Here is an 18,291-nt window from a genome sequence, read left to right on the forward strand (position 1 = left end):
GCTTTAAGCAGCCGGGGAAAAAGCCATAGAGTTGGGGGAAACCCGAGCCGCACGCGCAGAGGTTCCGCCTTGGCGGCAAGGGCAGGGGATTGTGGGAAATGTAGTTCTACTTTAAGTCCTGAGAGACTACAGTATTGGGAGAAACTTACCCTTCCAGCTAGAAGCAGAGAAGAATCCCCATCTCTGCCTCCCCATCAAGCGCTACAATCCTGTCTCGTCCACTTAAAAGCAGTATTGCCCCCTCTCTTTCTCTTGAACATTACCTTTTAAAAATCTCTTCCAGCTGTCCCAATTTTCCCTTTAAAAATAACACCAAAAAAACAAACCCCGTCCCTGTATTATTGCCCTTATTTTTGCTTTTCGAAAATTCCTTTGTTCTGTGCAGGTTTCTAGAATGATCGCTCGTCAATGTTCAACTCCATTCCTCTGGGTCTCTAGAAATTCAATCTTGGGCTGTGGGAACAGATCTGTAGCTTGCCTCCAATGCACACGGGTGTAAGCAACATGTACACACACTGGCAGTCTGCACACTACCTTTGAAGCACATTATTTGCCTAAAAGAATTCTGGGCACTGTGGTTTACATACCACAGAACTACAATTCCCAGTAAACTGAAGTGTCCAGAATTCTTTGAGGGGGGAAATGTGCTTTAGTGTGCATGCAGTCACACATGCACGAACAGCATGCATAGAGTTTATTGTAGCTCTGCCTGCCATTTCACATGCTGGTGAGGTTAATTTTGATAACAGATTGAAGATAACGTATTGTTTGCTTTTCTTGCCTATCTTTAACCCAAACAAACACCTTGGCTTTTCAATCAAGTGAAGAACTGGCTATTGGTGAGTAAATTAAATACAGTACAGCATAGCATTAATTGGGGCAGTAAGAAAGTTAGGTGCTTAAAATATATGGTGTGACCATAGTTTTTAGCATTTGTAGTAGAAGCAGAGATGAGGCAAAATGTGCAGGTACGGTGGTACCTCTGGTTACGTACTTAATTCGTACCGGAGGTCCGTTCTTAACCTGAAGCACCACTTTAGCTAATGGGGCCTCCTGCTGCCGCTGTGCGATTTCTGTTCCCATCTTGAAGCAAAGTTCTTAACGAGAGGTACTATTTCTGGGTTAGTGGAGTCTGTAACCTGAAGCATATGTAACCTGAAACGTATGTAACCCGAGGTACCACTGTACTGTTGTTCTTTTAAGGCTGCTCTCCCTGTCAGTGTTTTACTCTTCACCCCAGAAAAAGTCGTGCAGACACCCACAGGCAGAGCTAATAGCAAAGTGAAGTAACAGGAAAGCCTAGCAATAAATAAAGTGACCCATGCTTCTGTCACTTCCCCTTGAGACTTTATTCCTTCTCCTGAAGTGGCTTAATCCCTTGAAATTCTGGTTAGATCCTCAGGCCTAACAAGTAGCAACCACCCGAACCAGACCTCATGAGCAACAGAATCTGGAGGAATTGTTTGCCTCTGTGGGCAGAAAGCATCCTGGTTGTGGCTCCTGAATTTCTTCATCTCCCAGGTTCCTGAGAATGGAAGGGTAGAAGCCATTGCAAATTTACGGTATTCTAATTCATGTACTGACAGTCCTGTCCATTGATTAGAGGTTATAGCTGTGAACTAATTGTTTTAAAACAATCTATGGTAGTGGTTATGACCGCATCAGCATTACAATGAATTGTGGCAAATTTTATTTTTCAGTGACTGCTGCCTGGATAGTGTGTGCATTTTATTGTACAGTGGTACCTCGGGTTACATACGCTTCAGGTTACATACGCTTCAGGTTACAGACTCTGCTAACCCAGAAATAGTGCTTCAGGTTAAAAACTTTGTTTCAGGATGAGAACAGAAATTGTGCTCCGACGGCACAGCGGCAGCAGGAGGCCCCATTAGCTAAAGTGGTGCTTCAGGTTAAGAACAGTTTCAGGTTAAGAACTTTGCTTCAGGATGAGAACAGAAATTGTGCTCCGGTGGCGTGGCAGCAGCAGGAGGCCCCATTAGCTTCAGGTTAAGAACAGTTTCAGGTTAAGAACTTTGCTTCAGGATGAGAACAGAAATTGTGCTCCGGCGGCGCGGCAGCAGCGGGAGGCCCCATTAGCTAAAGTGGTGCTTCGGGTTAAGAACAGTTTCAGGTTAAGAACGGACCTCCAGAACGAATTAAGTACTTTACCCAAGGTACCACTGTACTCAATATTTCAAGGTGGCAGCCCCTTTTGCCAGGGACCAAGTCCCAATGAATTCAATAAAAATTACTTCCAAGTAGACACCTCCAGAGATTCATGTGTATACTCTTCCAAGGGCTGCTTTGCAGATATTACAGCTCCAACGTTAATTTAAATACCTTCTATATGATAATTATGCATTCCACCGAATACCTGTCAGACCTGAACCTGTTGCCCGATAGTAGCCTGAACTGGATGACCTTGGGTTCTTGTGTTTTGAAAGAGGGAGATAGTCCTTTCTCCCTATTCATTCTCTCCATACCATTCATCAATTTATAAATTTTGAGATTACATCGTCATGGGGGGAGGGATTAAAACCAAAAACCTGCATCTTAAGCCTTCTTCCCTCCCCCACATAAGCTGCAACATGCTCTGTTTTTCCAGTCTTTTTACAGCCTCATTCCGTGCAGAATTAGGTGGACAGACTAAGCCCACTGAAATCAGTAGCATGGATCCCAAGATACCTAGTTAAGTTCACAGAAGGAAAGATTTCCTGTCCTCATTCCGTCCCCACCCCCCTCGGTAACCACCTGTGCCTTCTGGACAGCCTCTCTGGAGGGTCAAGGGAAGATGGAATCACTTAAAACTGGATGGATCTCTCCCTCACTTGGGACAATTCCTCTTCTTCTGATGGAAAGAGCTGCTCAGTAGTGGAATGGACTCCCTCGGAAGGTGGTGCACTCTACTTCACTGGAGATACTTTAAAACAGGTGGGATGGTCACCCGCCAAGGATTCTTTAGCCGTGAGTCCTGCATTGCAGGGGATTGTACTAGACGCCCCTGAGCCCCTTTCCAACCTTACAGTTCTTCAGCAGCTCTCCATGCACCATATCCCACATTATTAAGGAGGGCCCCCAACTCTCCAGAGATGCTTTTGGGGAGGCACAGGTCACTACTGTAGGGAGGGAAGGGTGGGAAACTTTCCTTTCATGAACTTCCTTAACTTAAATTAGGATCTGAGCCAGTAGATCTAGACATGTCTACCTCCCGCATAGGATTGGGCTATTTGTTATGTATTCAGTGGTCTGTGTTTGCCTGATCTTTAGTTTGGACTAAGGAAGGGGTCAGCAAACTTTTTCAACAGGGGGCCGGACTATTTTTGGGGGGGGGTGGTGAACGAATTCCTATGCCCCACAAATAACCCAGAGATGCATTTTAAATAAAAGGACACATTCTATTCATGTAAAACACACTGATTCCCAGACTGTCCATGGGTCGGAAGATGATCAGGCCGGATCCGGCCCCAGTTTGCCTACCCATGGACTAAGGAATCTGAGCTCCTGTGTTCTGATTTGATACATGTTGTCCAATTACGGAACATTTTAGGATTTGGGCCTCTGCCATTGGCCCTTGACCTCTGAGTCGTGATTTGCAGTTTTGAAGTATAGACAGCCAATCACGGTGGGAGTGGGAGTGGCCCAGGCTTTCAGAAACGTATACAGTGGTACCTCGGGTTAAGTACTTAATTTGTTCCGGAGGTCCGTTTTTAACCTGAAACTGTTCTTAACCTGAAGACCACTTTAGCTAATGGGGCCTCCTGCTGCCGCTGTACGATTTCTGTTCTCATCCTGAAGCAAAGTTCTTAACCTGAAGCACTATTGCTGGGTTAGCGGAGCCTGTAACCTGAAGCGTATGTAACCCGAGGTACCACTGTATAAGCAATTGCTTTGCCTCTGTTTTCCAGTTATGTAGTTCAATTAAGGTTCTTGCTGTTATTGCTGTGTCTTGCCTTGTGGGAACCCACCTACACTTCACTGGCGACGAGGCTGGGATGCTAGGCTAGGTATGCAGACCTGGCTAGCTTCCACTTGCTGAAATCATTGCTGGGGAACTATTGCCTCAGCTGAGCTGAAATCACTGACTGCAGCCACAAGACAGATGACACAGAGTGGATGTCATGGCCACATCAAGGAATTTGACACAACGGTTCCAGAGAAATACTATTAATTGGCCCTTTTAAATGCTTCTTGTAGCTCTGGAACAACCTTTTTGAGATTGGGGGGGGGGTGACCAGCAGCTGATTCCTGTGTAAATGTACTTAATGTCTGTATGATGATAAGGCTTTTAAAAAAACCAGTCCCTTTCCTAAGGTCTTTTATATTCCATTGCCCAATATTTGTAGGGAATATATTCTTTCCAGGCCCTGGTGTTCTACAATGCTTTTCAGCTGGGATTGCAAAGGTAAATGTCTCCTCTCTTTCAGGTGGAACCCGGGGAATTAAAACCCACTACTTGCAAACAGCTGCAAGGCATGGGAAAAAAATATGGCTGAGGGGAAAGAAAAGAATCAGTTAACACCACAAGAAAGTCACACACACAGAGCCTTTGGCTGCCTGCAGGGTTTGGAGGAGGCCTTGAAAGAACCCATTCTCTAGCAATTCCTCCACGTTCCAAGAATTTCCTCCGCAGAGTGCAGTCTCTCAAGCCAACTGCCCCTTCTTCTAAAGTCGTCTCCCACCCACTGGCCTTTCACATCTGAGGCAGACACACACAGAGTGAAACTACAACAAGCCCAGCAAAGCCCTGATCGCAACTGGCAGCAAAGCGAGGCTGCCAAAAGCGGCGAGGAAGTACAGCAAACTGGCAAGGCCTGCTGCACGCACGACTTTCTCATAATCCGTCGGGAGTCAGGATTTTGCCACAAGCCCAGCAGTGCTCAAAGCATCTGGGAAGCTCTTCCTGAAAAGGGGTTTAGGCAGAGGAGAGCAGCAAGGCTGTGGGAGGAGAAGAGAGGGATTCTTAAACAGTCGCCCTGGTGTTTTGAAGGCAGTTGGGGGGTGGGGAGGAGTGTTGCAGGCTGACCAATACTGGGTTTCTTCTTGCCTATACAGTGGTACCTCAGGTTACATACGCTTCAGGTTACAGACGCTTCAGGTTACAGACTCTGCTAACCCAGCAATAGTGCTTCAGGTTAAGAACTTTGCTTCAGGATGAGGACAGAAATCGTGCTCTGGCAGCGCGGCGCAGCAGGAGGCCCCATTAGCTAAAGTGGTGCTTCAGGTTAAGAACAGTTTCAGGTTACGAACAGACCTCCGGAATGAATTAAGTACTTAAACCGAGGTACCACTGTATATCTTTTTTAAAGGGGAATACAGACATAAAAAGGCCATTATGATCTGCACACCAGGGAAAGGAGCAGCAAGCTTCCTTGTAAGTGCAAAAAATAAAAAGCACACTATTAGCATCCAAGGAGAAATATTTTCTCCTATTCAGTTCAAGGCTTTTGGCCAGGGGATAAAACATTTTCTCTACTCTCTCAGACTAAACCTGTTCCGACATCAGCTCTACGTTCCAGGTAGAGGGTTCCTACAGCTGGAGGCTCTGTACATGTAACTCCCTCTTAGGCCACAGGGAAAATAATAAATTGGTGGAAGCCTGTCATAGCACAATGATAAGCACTAGCTGCCTGGAGTGTTGGGAAAGAGGAATGGGTTTGTACACGCCTTGGGTACCTGAGATGAATGACTGAACAGAGCTAATTGGGGCAGTCAGGGGAGAACCTTAGGCCAGGGGGAAAATACCTCCAGACCTCTGAGACTCTCCCTTAAGCCATGCCCTCTCTGGCCTCTCACTTCTCAGACCCCTCACTTCTTTTGGGCTGGAATGTAACCTTGACCTGAGATAATGCCTCTTGCCTACCTGGATGAAGGTGTGTGCCTTCCAAAGGTGGGGGTGCCACCAGTGAGAAGCCTCCCCCTTGCCTCTTGACCCTCGTCAAACACGCCTCAGATCTCAAAGGGACTGAGAGAAGGGCCCTTCGGGGAGAGCTCAAGATTCGGACAGGTTCCTACAGGGAGAAGGAAGTCCTTTAGGTAAATACTCATCCTCGGCCATTCAGGGCACTTTAAATCACGCCTGTAAATGAGCCAGCGAAGCTGTCGCAACTGGGAGTGACGTGCCCCTCCCTGGAAGCAGGACCTCTTGCACAGCTCTCCTGTTGACTTCTTCAGGGTGTGGACAAGAGAGCTTTCTATCGGGACCATGCACCAATTAATTATTACGGCTACTTCCCTGAGTTCTACATCTCCTTTCACATTTACAGTGGTACCTCTGGTTATGTACTTAATTCGTTCCGGAGGTCTGTTCTTAAGCTGAAACTGTTCTTCACCTGAGGTACCACTTTAGCTAATGGGGCCTCCCGCTGCTGCTGTGCTGCCGCCGCACAATTTCTGTTCTCATCCTGAGGTAAAGTTCTTAACGCAAGGTACTATTTCTGGGTTAGCGGAGTCCGTAACCTGAAGCGTATGTAACCCGAGGTACCACTGTACTTACCTACTTGCCGGAACCCTTTTGCAGGGGGCATTTTGTGTGTTGTTCTTCATTAGATCATTTCGGGGGGGGGGGGGCGTATTCCAGTCCTGCATTGTGCTGGCTTTTAACTCTCCCCCCACCCCGAGAATACTCATCTTCTACATTGTCTTTCTTCTGTCTCTTTTCATAGTCAGATGGGTTTGCGTAATTGACTAAAAATGTAAACATTTTGAAGTGCTTTGTTCCTGCAAGTGCAAAGGGCCCAGGGCTCAAGCTTGCCCAACAGCGGGCAGCCTCCAATCTGGAAGCCTTCACATGCCCAGAGGCACTGCCATCTGCATGAGTATCTCACATTAACGGTGCCAAGTCCCGGTCAATTGATTGTGCTAAGAAATCTGGAAATTCCTGGTACACTGACATGTAATCCTATTAACTCAAGAGTAAGTCCCACTGAGTACAAGTGGTTTTACTTTCAGAAAATGGGCGTAGGATTGTGACCTGAATTTCATCTCAGCTATGAAGTTGCTAGGTAAGCCTCTCCTCTCTCTCAGCCTCCCTTTCTGGAAAATGGGAAGTACAATACTTACAGGGGTTTATGTAAGGATTACTGTACAGTACTTAGCACGCAAAGTGCCTTGATCTTTCTAAAATGGTATATAAATGTTCATTTAATATCATTTTGCAGAACAGAGGCCCCATCTGCACTATGCATTTAAAGTACTATCATACCAGTTGAAACAGTGACAACTTCCTCCAAAGGACCCTGGGAACTGTAGTTTGCAAAAGGTGCGGAAAAGTGCTAGGAGACCTCTATTTCCCTCACAGAGCTACAATTTTCAGAGTGGCTTAACCAAAAATAAAAATAAAAATCACTCTTTCCAGGCAACTCTAGGAAAATGGATCTGTGAGGGGGAAAGGGATCTCCTAACAACTCTCAGCACCCTTAACAAACTATGCTTCCCACAATTGGGGCTGAGGGCAGGTTTAAAGTGGTATGATACTCTTTTAAATGCATAGGGCAGATGGGGTTTGAGCCTTGTCAACAAGTGCTGGAGCTGAACCTTGGCTATTCCAGAAATCTCTCAGTCCTTCTCATTTTAGATTGATTCATCTACTACAGGACTGCTGATCTCTCCCGAGTACATTTTAGATTTACAGTACGTTAGAAATGTGCAGTGGTTAGAGGGCTAGGCTAGGATCTGGGAGAACAAGGTTCAAATCCCCACTCAGCCATGAAGCTCACTGGTTGATGTTGAGCCACTCACTCACTCACTCTCCACCTAACCTACCTCACAGGGTTGCTGTGAGGATAAAACGAGAAGTATGCATGCTGGGTTGTAAATGTAATAAATAATAAGTTGTCAGCTTTAAGTGGTTCAAGCTGCAGCCTGGTACAGACTTATTTTGAGCTTAAAGGTAAAGGTAAAGGGACCCCTGACCGTTAGGTCCAGTGGCGGACGACTCTGGGGTTGCGGCGCTCATCTCGCTTTATTGGCTGAGGGAGCCGGCATACAGCTTCCGGATCATGTGGCTAGCATGTTTACCTTGCCGCCGGAGTGGTACCTATTTATCTACTTGCACTTTGATGTGCTTTTGAACTGCTGGGTTGGCAGGAGCTGGGACCAAACAACAGGAGCTCACTCCATCGCAGGGATTCGAACTGCCGACCTTCTGATCGGCAAGCCCTAGGCTCTGTGGTTTAACCCACAGTGCCACCCACATCCCTGTTTTGAGCTTAAGCCCTATTATATACAACTGCAATGTAAAAGTTGACTGCTGAGGCTGCATTTTAATATTAATTCAATCCCCAGCATCCACAGGTAGGAGATTCCTGCCTGAAACCAGAGCTGCTGCCAGCCAGTGTAGACAACAGGAAACTAGATGGGCCAATTGGTCTGACTTGACGTAAGGCAACATCCACGGTGCTGTGAGCTACCAGCATGTTAAGGGTTAAGGCTCCTTTGAATCTTGATTTTAGGATTTTTGCAATCTGATATTTCAAATGCATTGCAGGGGGTTGGACTAGATTACTCTTGAGGTTCCTTCGAAGTTTACAATTCTATGATTCTAAATTATAGTTTCCGCTGCTAGCTGACCCGAGTGGATTGTGATTTCTCAAGAAATCACATGTGCTTTATTAAATCATAAGATCCTTCAGAAGGGCAACTACGTATACCGATTTTTGGTCACGGTCAGAAATCATGTATTTTACAGTATTCAAACAACCAATATTAATTATTTGCCTCCTAATCAGTTAATTAAGGTCTTTTGAAATATTGGACAGTTCTACTTATCACATAGCTGTTTCTTCTTCCCCCCCTCCAAAAAACACCCCCACTCCAGATTTATATACTTTCCTCTCCCCACCGCCCCCTCCACCTTAAATCATTTGGCAAGCGTAGCCTGCATTTAATTTAATTCCAAGAAATATATATATTTCCCTTCTCTTTGTCCATTCAAGGTCGATGCTCTGAACTGGAAAGTGTCCAAAGAAATCGCCCAAGGAGAAGGAAAGGAATTCCACCTTCAGCAGCAAGGAGGCAAAGCAAAACGTTTCGCAAAGTTTTCTCCTCTCTCCAGCTTTGATTTCCCACGAGGCAAAGAACGGCTTTGAAGTGCTCCGACGAAGAACTCGTTTGCCACTCCCGAGGGAGCAGGAATCCTGTTCCGGAGCGCGCTCGGAGCGCGTTCCCGACGCCTGGTGCTGGTGGGAGAGAGAGAGAGAATGAGAAGAGGTGGTGGCTTCTGGTAGTGCCTTTTTTTTTTTTTTTTTTGGTAAAGGAAGTGAAAAGGGTTGAAAAGTTGGGTTGCAAAGAAAAGTGCAAAGGGGGAAGCGAAGCTCGAGAAAACAAACCGGGCACGATTGCCAAGGCGGTTGGAGAAAACAAAAATAAAAAACAAAAATCTCCACCCACCTTCCTTCCTTCTCTTCCCCGGACGAAATTATGAGCTGGGATTTGCAATGAAAAAACAATGGGGCCCATTCCCAGCCCCTGCTGGTTTTGCATGGGGTTCGTCTTGGTTTCGGTCTGGCCAGGAGTTGTTTGGAGCACGGAAGGTAAGTTTGAATCCGTATGTTTTGTTTTGTTTCTATTTCTGTTTATTGGGGCGGGGGGGGGGGGGAGAGAAGCAAAGAAAAGGAAGAGGGAAGGCGTCCAGGAAGGAATCTCTCAGCCAGTTTTGCAACCAAGAAAGGGGGTTCCAAGTTGGAAGAAATAAGAGAGGAGAGAAACTTATGCGCGCAAACTTGTTGATTTTCGGGTTTCGTTCGGGGCGGGATTATTTCATTAATTAGCCGCGTGTTTTTGATTAATTTAATTAATTCCTGGTCTCCGGGTCAACGCAGATCGGAGTCGGTCGCCGGGGGGCGGGCGGGGTATGGTGTGTTTTTGGTGTGTGTGGGGGGGTGATCGACAAAAGCTCAGTTCTTTGCATTGTTTAAAACGTTGTGGGAGGTGGGTCTGGGAAATGGGGCCAGAGAGAAGTTTCTGCTCCTCTGATCGTCGGTTGCGCCGAGATTTCGGGCCACGCGCGCCTTCAAGGAAACGGGCCCATTAAGAACTCGTTGGTGCGCGGATTAGCTGCCCTTGAAGATGTCGGCGGCCGCCCTCTCTGCCCCCCTTTTCGCCCCCCAAGCCCGGGCTGCAACGGGAAAAGGGCGCATGTTTGCAGAGCCGCCCTTGCGACGCGTGTTTTTGCGCGGCTGGCGCAGGGCGCTTCTGCGCCGCGTTAGCAATTGCTTCCAAGCTGGCGGTGGAGAGACAGCTCTACTCTCGAGTCGCTTTGGGCAGAGTTAAACGATGTCGCCTTGTTTGGGTTACACATTGCAGTGGATGTGTGTGTGTGTGTGAGAGAGAGAGAGAGAGAGAAGGGGAGGGTTTTGCCTGCGAAGGAGGAGGCGGGAGATGGTGCTGGACGGAGCGGGACTTGTTCTCATTCAGTCTCGACGAGTTAACGTGACTTAAATCCCCAGCAGGCCACCCCCGCCGTGTGTCAAAACTTGCCGAAGGGCATTGCTCCGGAGATCCCAAATGTCTTTCCTTAAAAACATAAGAAGTGCCTTATGGCAGGAGTGGGGAACCTTTGCCCCCACCCCCCAGATGTTGCCCACCCGCAAGGATGGCCAGTGGGGAAGGAGGAGAGGAATTGAAGTACAGCAACATCTGGATGAGCACAGCTGTCTGTTCAAGAACTTTGTAAACTTGCAGATCATCTGCAGATCTTGGGGCGGTTGACCGCATAAAAACATGAAAAACATAACAAAATTTAAAAATTCCTTCCAGTAGCACTTTAGAGACCAACTAAGTTTGTTATTGGTATGAGCTTTTGTGTGCATGCACACTTCTTCAGATACGTGCACATGAAAGCTCATACCAATAACAAACTTAATTGGTCTCTAAGGTGCTACTGGAAGGAATTTTTAAATTTTGTTTTGATTGTGGCAGACCAACACGGCTACCTACCTGTAATGAAAAACATAGTAAAAATAAGAGCAGCAAGAAACTGATAATCCCTCCCATTCCCAAAGGCCTGGTTGAAAAGGAACATTTTTGACTGGAGCCTAAAGGTGTATAAAAGGAGAACTTCCCTGGGGAGAGTATTCCACAAATGGGGAGCCACTGCAGAGAAGGCCCTGTTCTCATGTTGCCACCCTCCGGCGGCACACACAGAAGGGCCTCAGAAGATGATCTCAGGGTCCGGGTAGGTTCATATGGAAGGAGGCAGTCCTTGAGGTATCATATTGTTGTAAGACTACAACTTCCGCCATCCTGACCATGGACTATGCTGCCTTGGGTTGATTGACATGGGGAGTCCTGAAGCAATATGGAGAGCCACTGATCCCCCAGGGCAGTCTACTCTAAATGGGATAGTGGCCTACAGTCTACTTTCTGCTTATCTGTGAGCTATGAATTGTCCGGTTATTTCAATTGCCCATTCATTTTGCGGTATTTTCTATCTTGTGAGTGCGTCATCCCTACCCCTTGGATGGACTATACCATGGGTAGGCAAACTAAGGCCCGGGGGCCGGATCCGGCCCAACCGCCTTCTAAATCCGGCCCGTGGACAGTCTGGGAATCAGCGTGTTTTTACATGAGTAGAATGTGTCCTTTTATTTAAAATGCACCTCTGGGTTATTTGTGGGGACTGCCTGGTGTTTTTATATGAGTAGAATGTGTGCTTTTATTTAAAATGCATCTGTGGGTTATTTGTGGGGCATAGGAATTCATTCATTTCCCCCCAAAAAAATATAGTCCGCCCCCCCAAGGTCTGAGGGACAGTGGACTGGCCCCCTGCTGAAAAAGTTTGCTGACCCCTGGACTATACCATTTTCATGCTGAATCCTCAAGTGCAGTTCAGCCCAATTGCTTTCGGCCTGGGCTGCCTGCTTGTGGAGGATTGAAAATATATATACGGTATCCTTTTCCTTTATTTTGCTGCTACAAGGGAAATGGGGTGGGTAAAGGGTGCGTTATGATGAAAAACCGTGTCTTGTTGAGCTCTAATACATATATTGCATGGGTGGTGATTTTAAATTGTTGTACACCACTCTGGGTGGTTCACCAGTTTTAAAATCAATAAAATGAGGCTACAACCAGACATTTAAAAACAGTCAGTGCAAGAAACTGAACCAGCACCAAAAATTAATATTAAACCATCAAGAGGCAGTAAAAGATCAATAAAAATGTGAAACACAACCAGGAAAGGGGTGGGTGGACACAAAACTGATCTGAGGACTAAAATGCAGTAAAACCATAGTTGTTAAACAGTATGTGTGAGTAAAGAGATATATATCCCTGGTGCTGAAAGTGTAGGTGTTCAGTGAGCCTCTCTGGAGGCGTATTCCATTGTCTTCTGAGATGGACAGATGCCAATAATACTGGTTCCAAATCATTTAGGGCTTAAAAAAATTAATACTATCACTTTGAATTGGACCAGTACAGATGAAAAAAACACTGGCATACTATGGTGTGGTATCTGTCACCCTCCCCTTTGGGACTCTTGCTGCCCTGTTTTGAGCTAGCTGGAGTTTCCAGTCCTTTTTCAAAGGAAGCCCCACCACACAGGACCATCCTTGGAGAGTAGGTGAAGATATGTAAAGTCATCTTTATTTAGGAGAGGTGAAGCACTGTAGCTTGGGGGGGGGGGATCATCTGTTTTGCATTTAAGGTTCCCGGTTTGATCCCTGACCTCTCCAGGTGGGAGACAATACGGAGTTAGATGGACTGACTTGCTATAAGATATTACGTTCCCATAAGAGCTTTCATCTGATGAGTTTGAGCTGTTGTAAAACTGTGGGTTAATTTTTGCGTTGTGGTTTCTATGATCGATGTTCTTAATTGTTTGATTGCAAAACAAACAGAAAAATGTTCATATAGTTCTGCTGCAAGGAACCCTGCCAAGGGAAGAATCAAATGCCGGAATGGAACCAAGAGCACGAGCTGCAGGAATTCAGCTGATGAAGTTTTCCCCTACCTCTCATGTTGTGTTCGTGGGGATTTTACCAATTAAGTTATGCCAGGTTGATGTTAAACGCAGAGGAGCAGGGCTGGTGCAAAACAAAGAGGTTGAAACTGTATCCTGGATGGTTTGATAAGTGTATATGGACTTGATGCTGCATCCCTGCATCCCACAGTCACTGTTTAGTGCAGAGATCTTGAATAATACTGAAGTGGGGGCCTTTTCACCACGTTGATTGAGCCAGCTTTCTGTCTGGAAATCTGAAGGGAGATGTGCATGTAGGAATGGAGTAAGGGGAACTGTTCCCATAGGTGTTGGTTGGGCTTTGCATTTCGGCCTGGTTCTGTATCTTGAATGGAGAATGTGAATTCTGCCAGCAGCCCTGGCAAATTGGCTCTAGTAAATTGACACTGACACACACACACACAATTTAAATGTTTAGAGTTGGGACTTAAGTTGGACCAAAGATCTGACTTGAGTTGATGATGTTATTTTAGGCAAGGAAGGAAAATTTGATGGGGTTTACTGGAATGTTGCAAAACTTCTGATGTGGCAAGGGAAGATATGCTAACAACAAGCTGTAAATGACACGAAGGGGATTATTTGATCATCCATTCTTGTCATTACTGGCTCCTTGCTTTGCTGCGTGCTGTTCTTTGGCTCTTTTTACTGTGAAGTACAACAGGCAAAGGCTGTGTTGTTTGTAAATAATTTTTTAATCCCTTGGATTTCATCATCTTTTCTTTTGTTTAATAATCCCGCTAAGAAAACCCAGTGGTTGGGTTTCAAACTGAGAGGTGCTGGGGCTCAAAGACCTCTTCCTACCTCCAGTTGCATGAGAATTGTTTGTGGACAGGGATTTAAGAAATGTGTTCACAACCCAGATGGTCTTTCCCCCTGCACATTATATTTTAAATCAATTAACACAGTCACGCATATTTGGAGATTTGGGAAATGTGTAGAATTAGGATGAACCAGTCAGTCAAAAAGTTGCCAATGAAGGAGGCGGTTTTGAGTGCATGTAGGTGTCGCTGCTTTTGTATTGTTTGGCTGAAGAATGCTGTATGACTTGAAGGCTTGCATACTCCAGAGGTAGACTTAAATGCAGATAGCTGTTGGGCTGTAAAAGCATGGTGTGTTCTGCAGATTCAAATAAGACTTTAGCCGGGGTTCTGGTCGAGAGCATGTGAATGCCAAGATTATGCTTGGGCAGTCTCTGCAGTCTAATATGTAATATACTACAGTGATGCTGGTCTACTTGGCAGGGTTGTTGTAAGCAGTGCTTTAAAAAGAGAAGGTGCCAGTACTCACCATGAAGTTATTACAGTAAGTGCCACAGTTTTAACATTTGACGGGAAAAGGTTCCAGTACTACGTACCCTTGAAAACCCCAGAAAAAAAGCACTGGTTGTAAGGATTATTGAGGTAATCTGTGTGTCTTTTTTAAAAAGCCCTTGTAAATCATGAACAGACCCCAAAACCTATTTGACAGACCCAAACCAGATGCTACTTTCATAGCTTTCCAAGATTGACACAGATAATTCTGTGAGAGACTCCTAAGAATTCCTACTTTTCTGAAAGTTTGTTTGCCATGTCAATAAATGGTGACCGAGAGATGCAACCCTTTGCTCAGAGCAGGGTGAACATAGGGGAGCAGTGACCCAGAGCAAAGGTGTGAGACAATAATTTGGCAAGGTCCCAACTTGATTTTCATTCTTTAATCTTCCTTTCTTCCTTGAGTTGGGATATTAGCATGAGTTGGGGGGGGGTGCACACACTCCCTTGACCTTAGTTAGCTTGTTTCCATAGTGACCTTCAGGCTCCCGCCAGAACCTTCCCCCCACCAAACCTCTCTTCTATTGCAGCTGCTGTTAAATATTAAACTCTCTAATGGTTTTACAGAGCAAGCAAGAAACCTTCAACCTCCCAACTCTCCACCAGTCTCTCTCCCCCAGCAACCCACCCCTGTTCCTTAATAGCAGAATGTGCTGGGTAATTGTAACAGACATTGCCATGCTCTGGAATCCCAGGGATTCTTTCTCCTGTAAGATGACCAAAAGAGGGAAGGGGAGATAGATAAGGCACTACTCACTTACCACAGGCAGCTGGTGTCCCTGCCCCCAGACTGTTAAAAAATGGTAAAGGTCCCCTGACAGTTAAGTCCAGTCGTGAACGACTCTGGGGTTGCGGGGTTCATCTTCCTTTACTGGCCGAGGGAGCCGACATTTGTCCGCAGACAGTTTTTCTGGGTCATGTGGCCAGCATGACTAAGCCGCTTCTGGCGAAACCAGAGCAGCGCACAGAAACGCCATTTACCTTCCTGCCAGAGCGGTACCTATTTATCTACTTGCACTTTGACGTGTTTTTGAACTGCTAGGTTGGCAGGAGCTGGGACCGAACAATGGGAGCTCACCCTGTCATGGGGATTCGAACTGCTGAGCTTCCGATCGGCAAGCCCAAGGCTCAATGGTTTACACCACAGCGCCAGACTGTTACAGCACCCCAAATCCCTCATAACGCTGCTCCAGCAGCAGCAGCATGACTCAAGCGATATGCATTGCCATGCCAGTCTAGAATTGCACCACAACTTCTTCTGTGTCATTACAGGGGGTCCTGCAGTTCACTTGTTTTGATGACATGCTATTTTCTAGGTTCCCCTTAAATATACTGCTATCTTAAGTGATTGCACTTGGAATAGTTTGTTTGTTGCTTAAAGCATTCACCGATTTGCTGTGTAGCTGTTTATGATAGATCCAGTGGGGAACGGAATGTTCCGCGGGTTATAGACAACCTGGGATGGGGGACCTGTGACCTTGCAGATGACTTTGGACTCCATCTCCCATCAGCCTCGGCCACCATGGCTAATGGTTAGGGATGGTGGGAGTTGGAAGACAGCAACATCTGGAGGCCAACAGGTTCCCTGCCCCTGGGGTAGATACCAAAATACTAAGGGGGGGGCGTTGTTGTGAGTTGGAGGTTGATTTAGCAAATCATTGAATTGTAGAGTTGGAAGGGGCTCCGAGGGTCATCTAGTCCAACCCCTGCAAATCCTACATAGGTTTCTGTTTAGCCACTTGACTGGTCACTGTGCAGAATAGAAACTCTTTCCCGTTGAACCCCTGCTATCACAGAGCACTGTGTGTGCAGCTGCTACTTTGTTTTTCCCAGCGCTCTTATCCTCCTCAGCAAGATTAGAGATCAAAGTACCAAGTCTGGAAGGGAAATTGAGAGGCACTGCTAGTAGTGCCATGCCACACGGGTGGCTGTTCCTTTTGGCTTCCTCTCCCTTCTGCTTCTGCTAAGTAAGAATGCAGCTAGGAAGCCCACCAGCTTAGGAGGAGCCCCAGCAAAGCACAGTTTGCCAAGGGCTCCCTCAAAGCTGTTCAAGCAGGAGACAGAGAGTTGGAGGGCGAATGGGTGCTTATTAGACAGCATCTGTCCATCAACATCTTTTAAATTTCATGCGTTGGTTTGCCAGAATTCTGCCTCCTCAGAGAAGTGGTCAGATCTAGTGCCTTATCTCCATCCATTCTGGCTCTGTTGATGGGGTTCGCGAAGGGTGTGGATCTTCTGTCCTTCCCTTGAGAACTCATTCATAGCACAATTCCATAAACCGAAAGAACTAGCATGATCTAGTCTACCATGCTGTATCCAACAGCAGCTAGACGGGCAGAATGTGAAGGTGACGGCCTTCGCCTGTTGTTTGCCTGTAGAATCACCTGGCTTTTTAGAAAGATGCTACTTCTTAACATTGATGTTCCATTTAGCTATTTTAGCTGTTCATAGATCTGTTAACCAAATGCCTCGACATTGTTTGATCCTTCCGGAAAAACTCCCAGACCTAGTGACCATCCTCACATTGTGTTGTGCAGAATTCCATAGGTTAACTGTGCGTTGTGTGAAGAAGGAAATGTTTACGGCGCTATTCTATGAGTCTTACCTGAATTTCTTTTTTCTTTTTGTGTCTGCAAACATGTGAAGCCTGAAGGTGGAGTGGGTGGAAAGGGGAAATTCAGAATAGGACATACCATAGTACTGAAGGCAGTTGAATCAAAGGACTGGTGGTTTTTTAGAAGGAGAAGTGGTTTGTGGGCTTTGTGCTTGGACCACACCTCTGTTTTGTACTCAGGTTGTGATTTTATTCATTTATTCATTTGTACTTTATTCAATTTATATCCCGCCCTTCCTCCAGGGCGCAAATCACTTGACCTTCAGGTCCAGCACTCTTGTTTTAATACCTTTGGGATGCTTACAAGCAGCGCACGAGGACAACAATGTTCCCTTGTTGTTTATCTGCAACATCTGGTATTCAGAAATATGCTGTGTCTAGTTAGCTATGGTTTCTTCTGTTGGAAGAATTGGGGTGGAGCCACAGAAAAGTAGACATGATTTATAGCTCATTTCTTGCAGGCACCTGGTGCCCTGTACAATAGCGTACTAACTTTCCTTGCTGAATTAATTGAAAACAAGCGGGTCCACTTGCCCCAGCTGTATTTGGTTTGTTTACAGATGCCTAATCCACTTTTAAAGTTTTTTTTTTTTTAAAGTGGTGCAAAGAGGAGAGCATCTACGAAAGCTGTGGGGGCTCAGTCCGGAACTGAATCTCACCAGCTGTAATAAAGTTAATTTTAATGTGTCCTCCCACTCTTTTTATACCAAGCACTAGAAAAGAGCCCAGGCCCTCTGTTTGTCTGGGTGGCCCAGGCCTGAGGCCTCTTACTGCTTGGTTGCTGGGAGACCACTGGCGGACACGCTGAGAACTCGGGCAGCTGGGAGTTGACTTTATTACGGCCCCTTTTCAGTTGATTGTCCCGTAGGAGAGTCCCCACTGAGCCCTAGATGCCGGGGAAGCGAGACTGCTCTTTGGCAAGTGACATGGCTGCTGTGCCTCGGCCATGGTAGAATTCCCCATTAGCTGTCTGCCATGGGCAATGCACAACCATAGAATATACAGGGCTTCCTTTGGGGTGAAGAATGCCAAAGGAGCAGGGTTTCTGAGACTGCTGTAAGGATCCCCCAGCAAATGCTAGTCTCTTCCCCATTTTGCTCTCTGTAGGATGTGGGGACAGCATTTTTCTTCACAACTGTCTTTCCCATTGTTGGGGTTTCTCAAAAAACTCCCACTTGTCTCTGGAAACTTATCTGTAGTGTTTGCTGAAACTTGACACACTTTATCGTAGCCTTGCTTACCAGACTGGTGTTTCTGTCCTTACGTGGGCAAGTACTGAACCCCTTGCATGCGGCTTAGTTTTCTTCCAAAACTAAGACCTTTCTCCTTCAGTCTTACCATCTGTAGGCTTAGATGCCCTGACTAATTTTGAGATGCACCCTTCAAAACATGGGGAGCTGTAAATGTGCCTT

The 18,291-nt window shown here is 46.2% G+C and overlaps 1 protein-coding gene and 1 long non-coding RNA gene across 3 annotated transcripts in view; one reads left to right on the forward strand and one right to left on the reverse strand.

Moving 5' to 3' along the window:
- Window positions 1–8,871: 8,871 nt before the first annotated feature.
- LOC310690923 lies at window positions 8,872–15,273 on the reverse strand. Its single transcript, XR_014518289.1, has 2 exons — window positions 15,027–15,273; window positions 8,872–9,176 (listed from the first exon to the last, which is right to left on the reverse strand). It is a non-coding gene; the product is annotated as an uncharacterized lncRNA (long non-coding RNA).
- ERBB2 (erb-b2 receptor tyrosine kinase 2) overlaps window positions 9,171–18,291 on the forward strand; it is a 54,672-nt gene continuing 45,551 nt past the window's right edge. For both annotated transcript variants that reach the window (XR_014518094.1, XM_083469445.1), the window contains exon 1: window positions 9,171–9,530. Coding sequence is in view for 1 of the 2 variants with exons in the window: in XM_083469445.1 (XP_083325571.1) it covers window positions 9,446–9,530 (85 nt within the window). In the remaining variant the exon portion in view is untranslated. The remainder of the gene's footprint in view (window positions 9,531–18,291) is intronic.

The sequence above is a fragment of the Podarcis liolepis genome, assembly GCF_965112155.1.
Source record: "Podarcis liolepis genome assembly, chromosome: 13".
Lineage (NCBI taxonomy): Eukaryota > Metazoa > Chordata > Lepidosauria > Squamata > Lacertidae > Podarcis > Podarcis liolepis.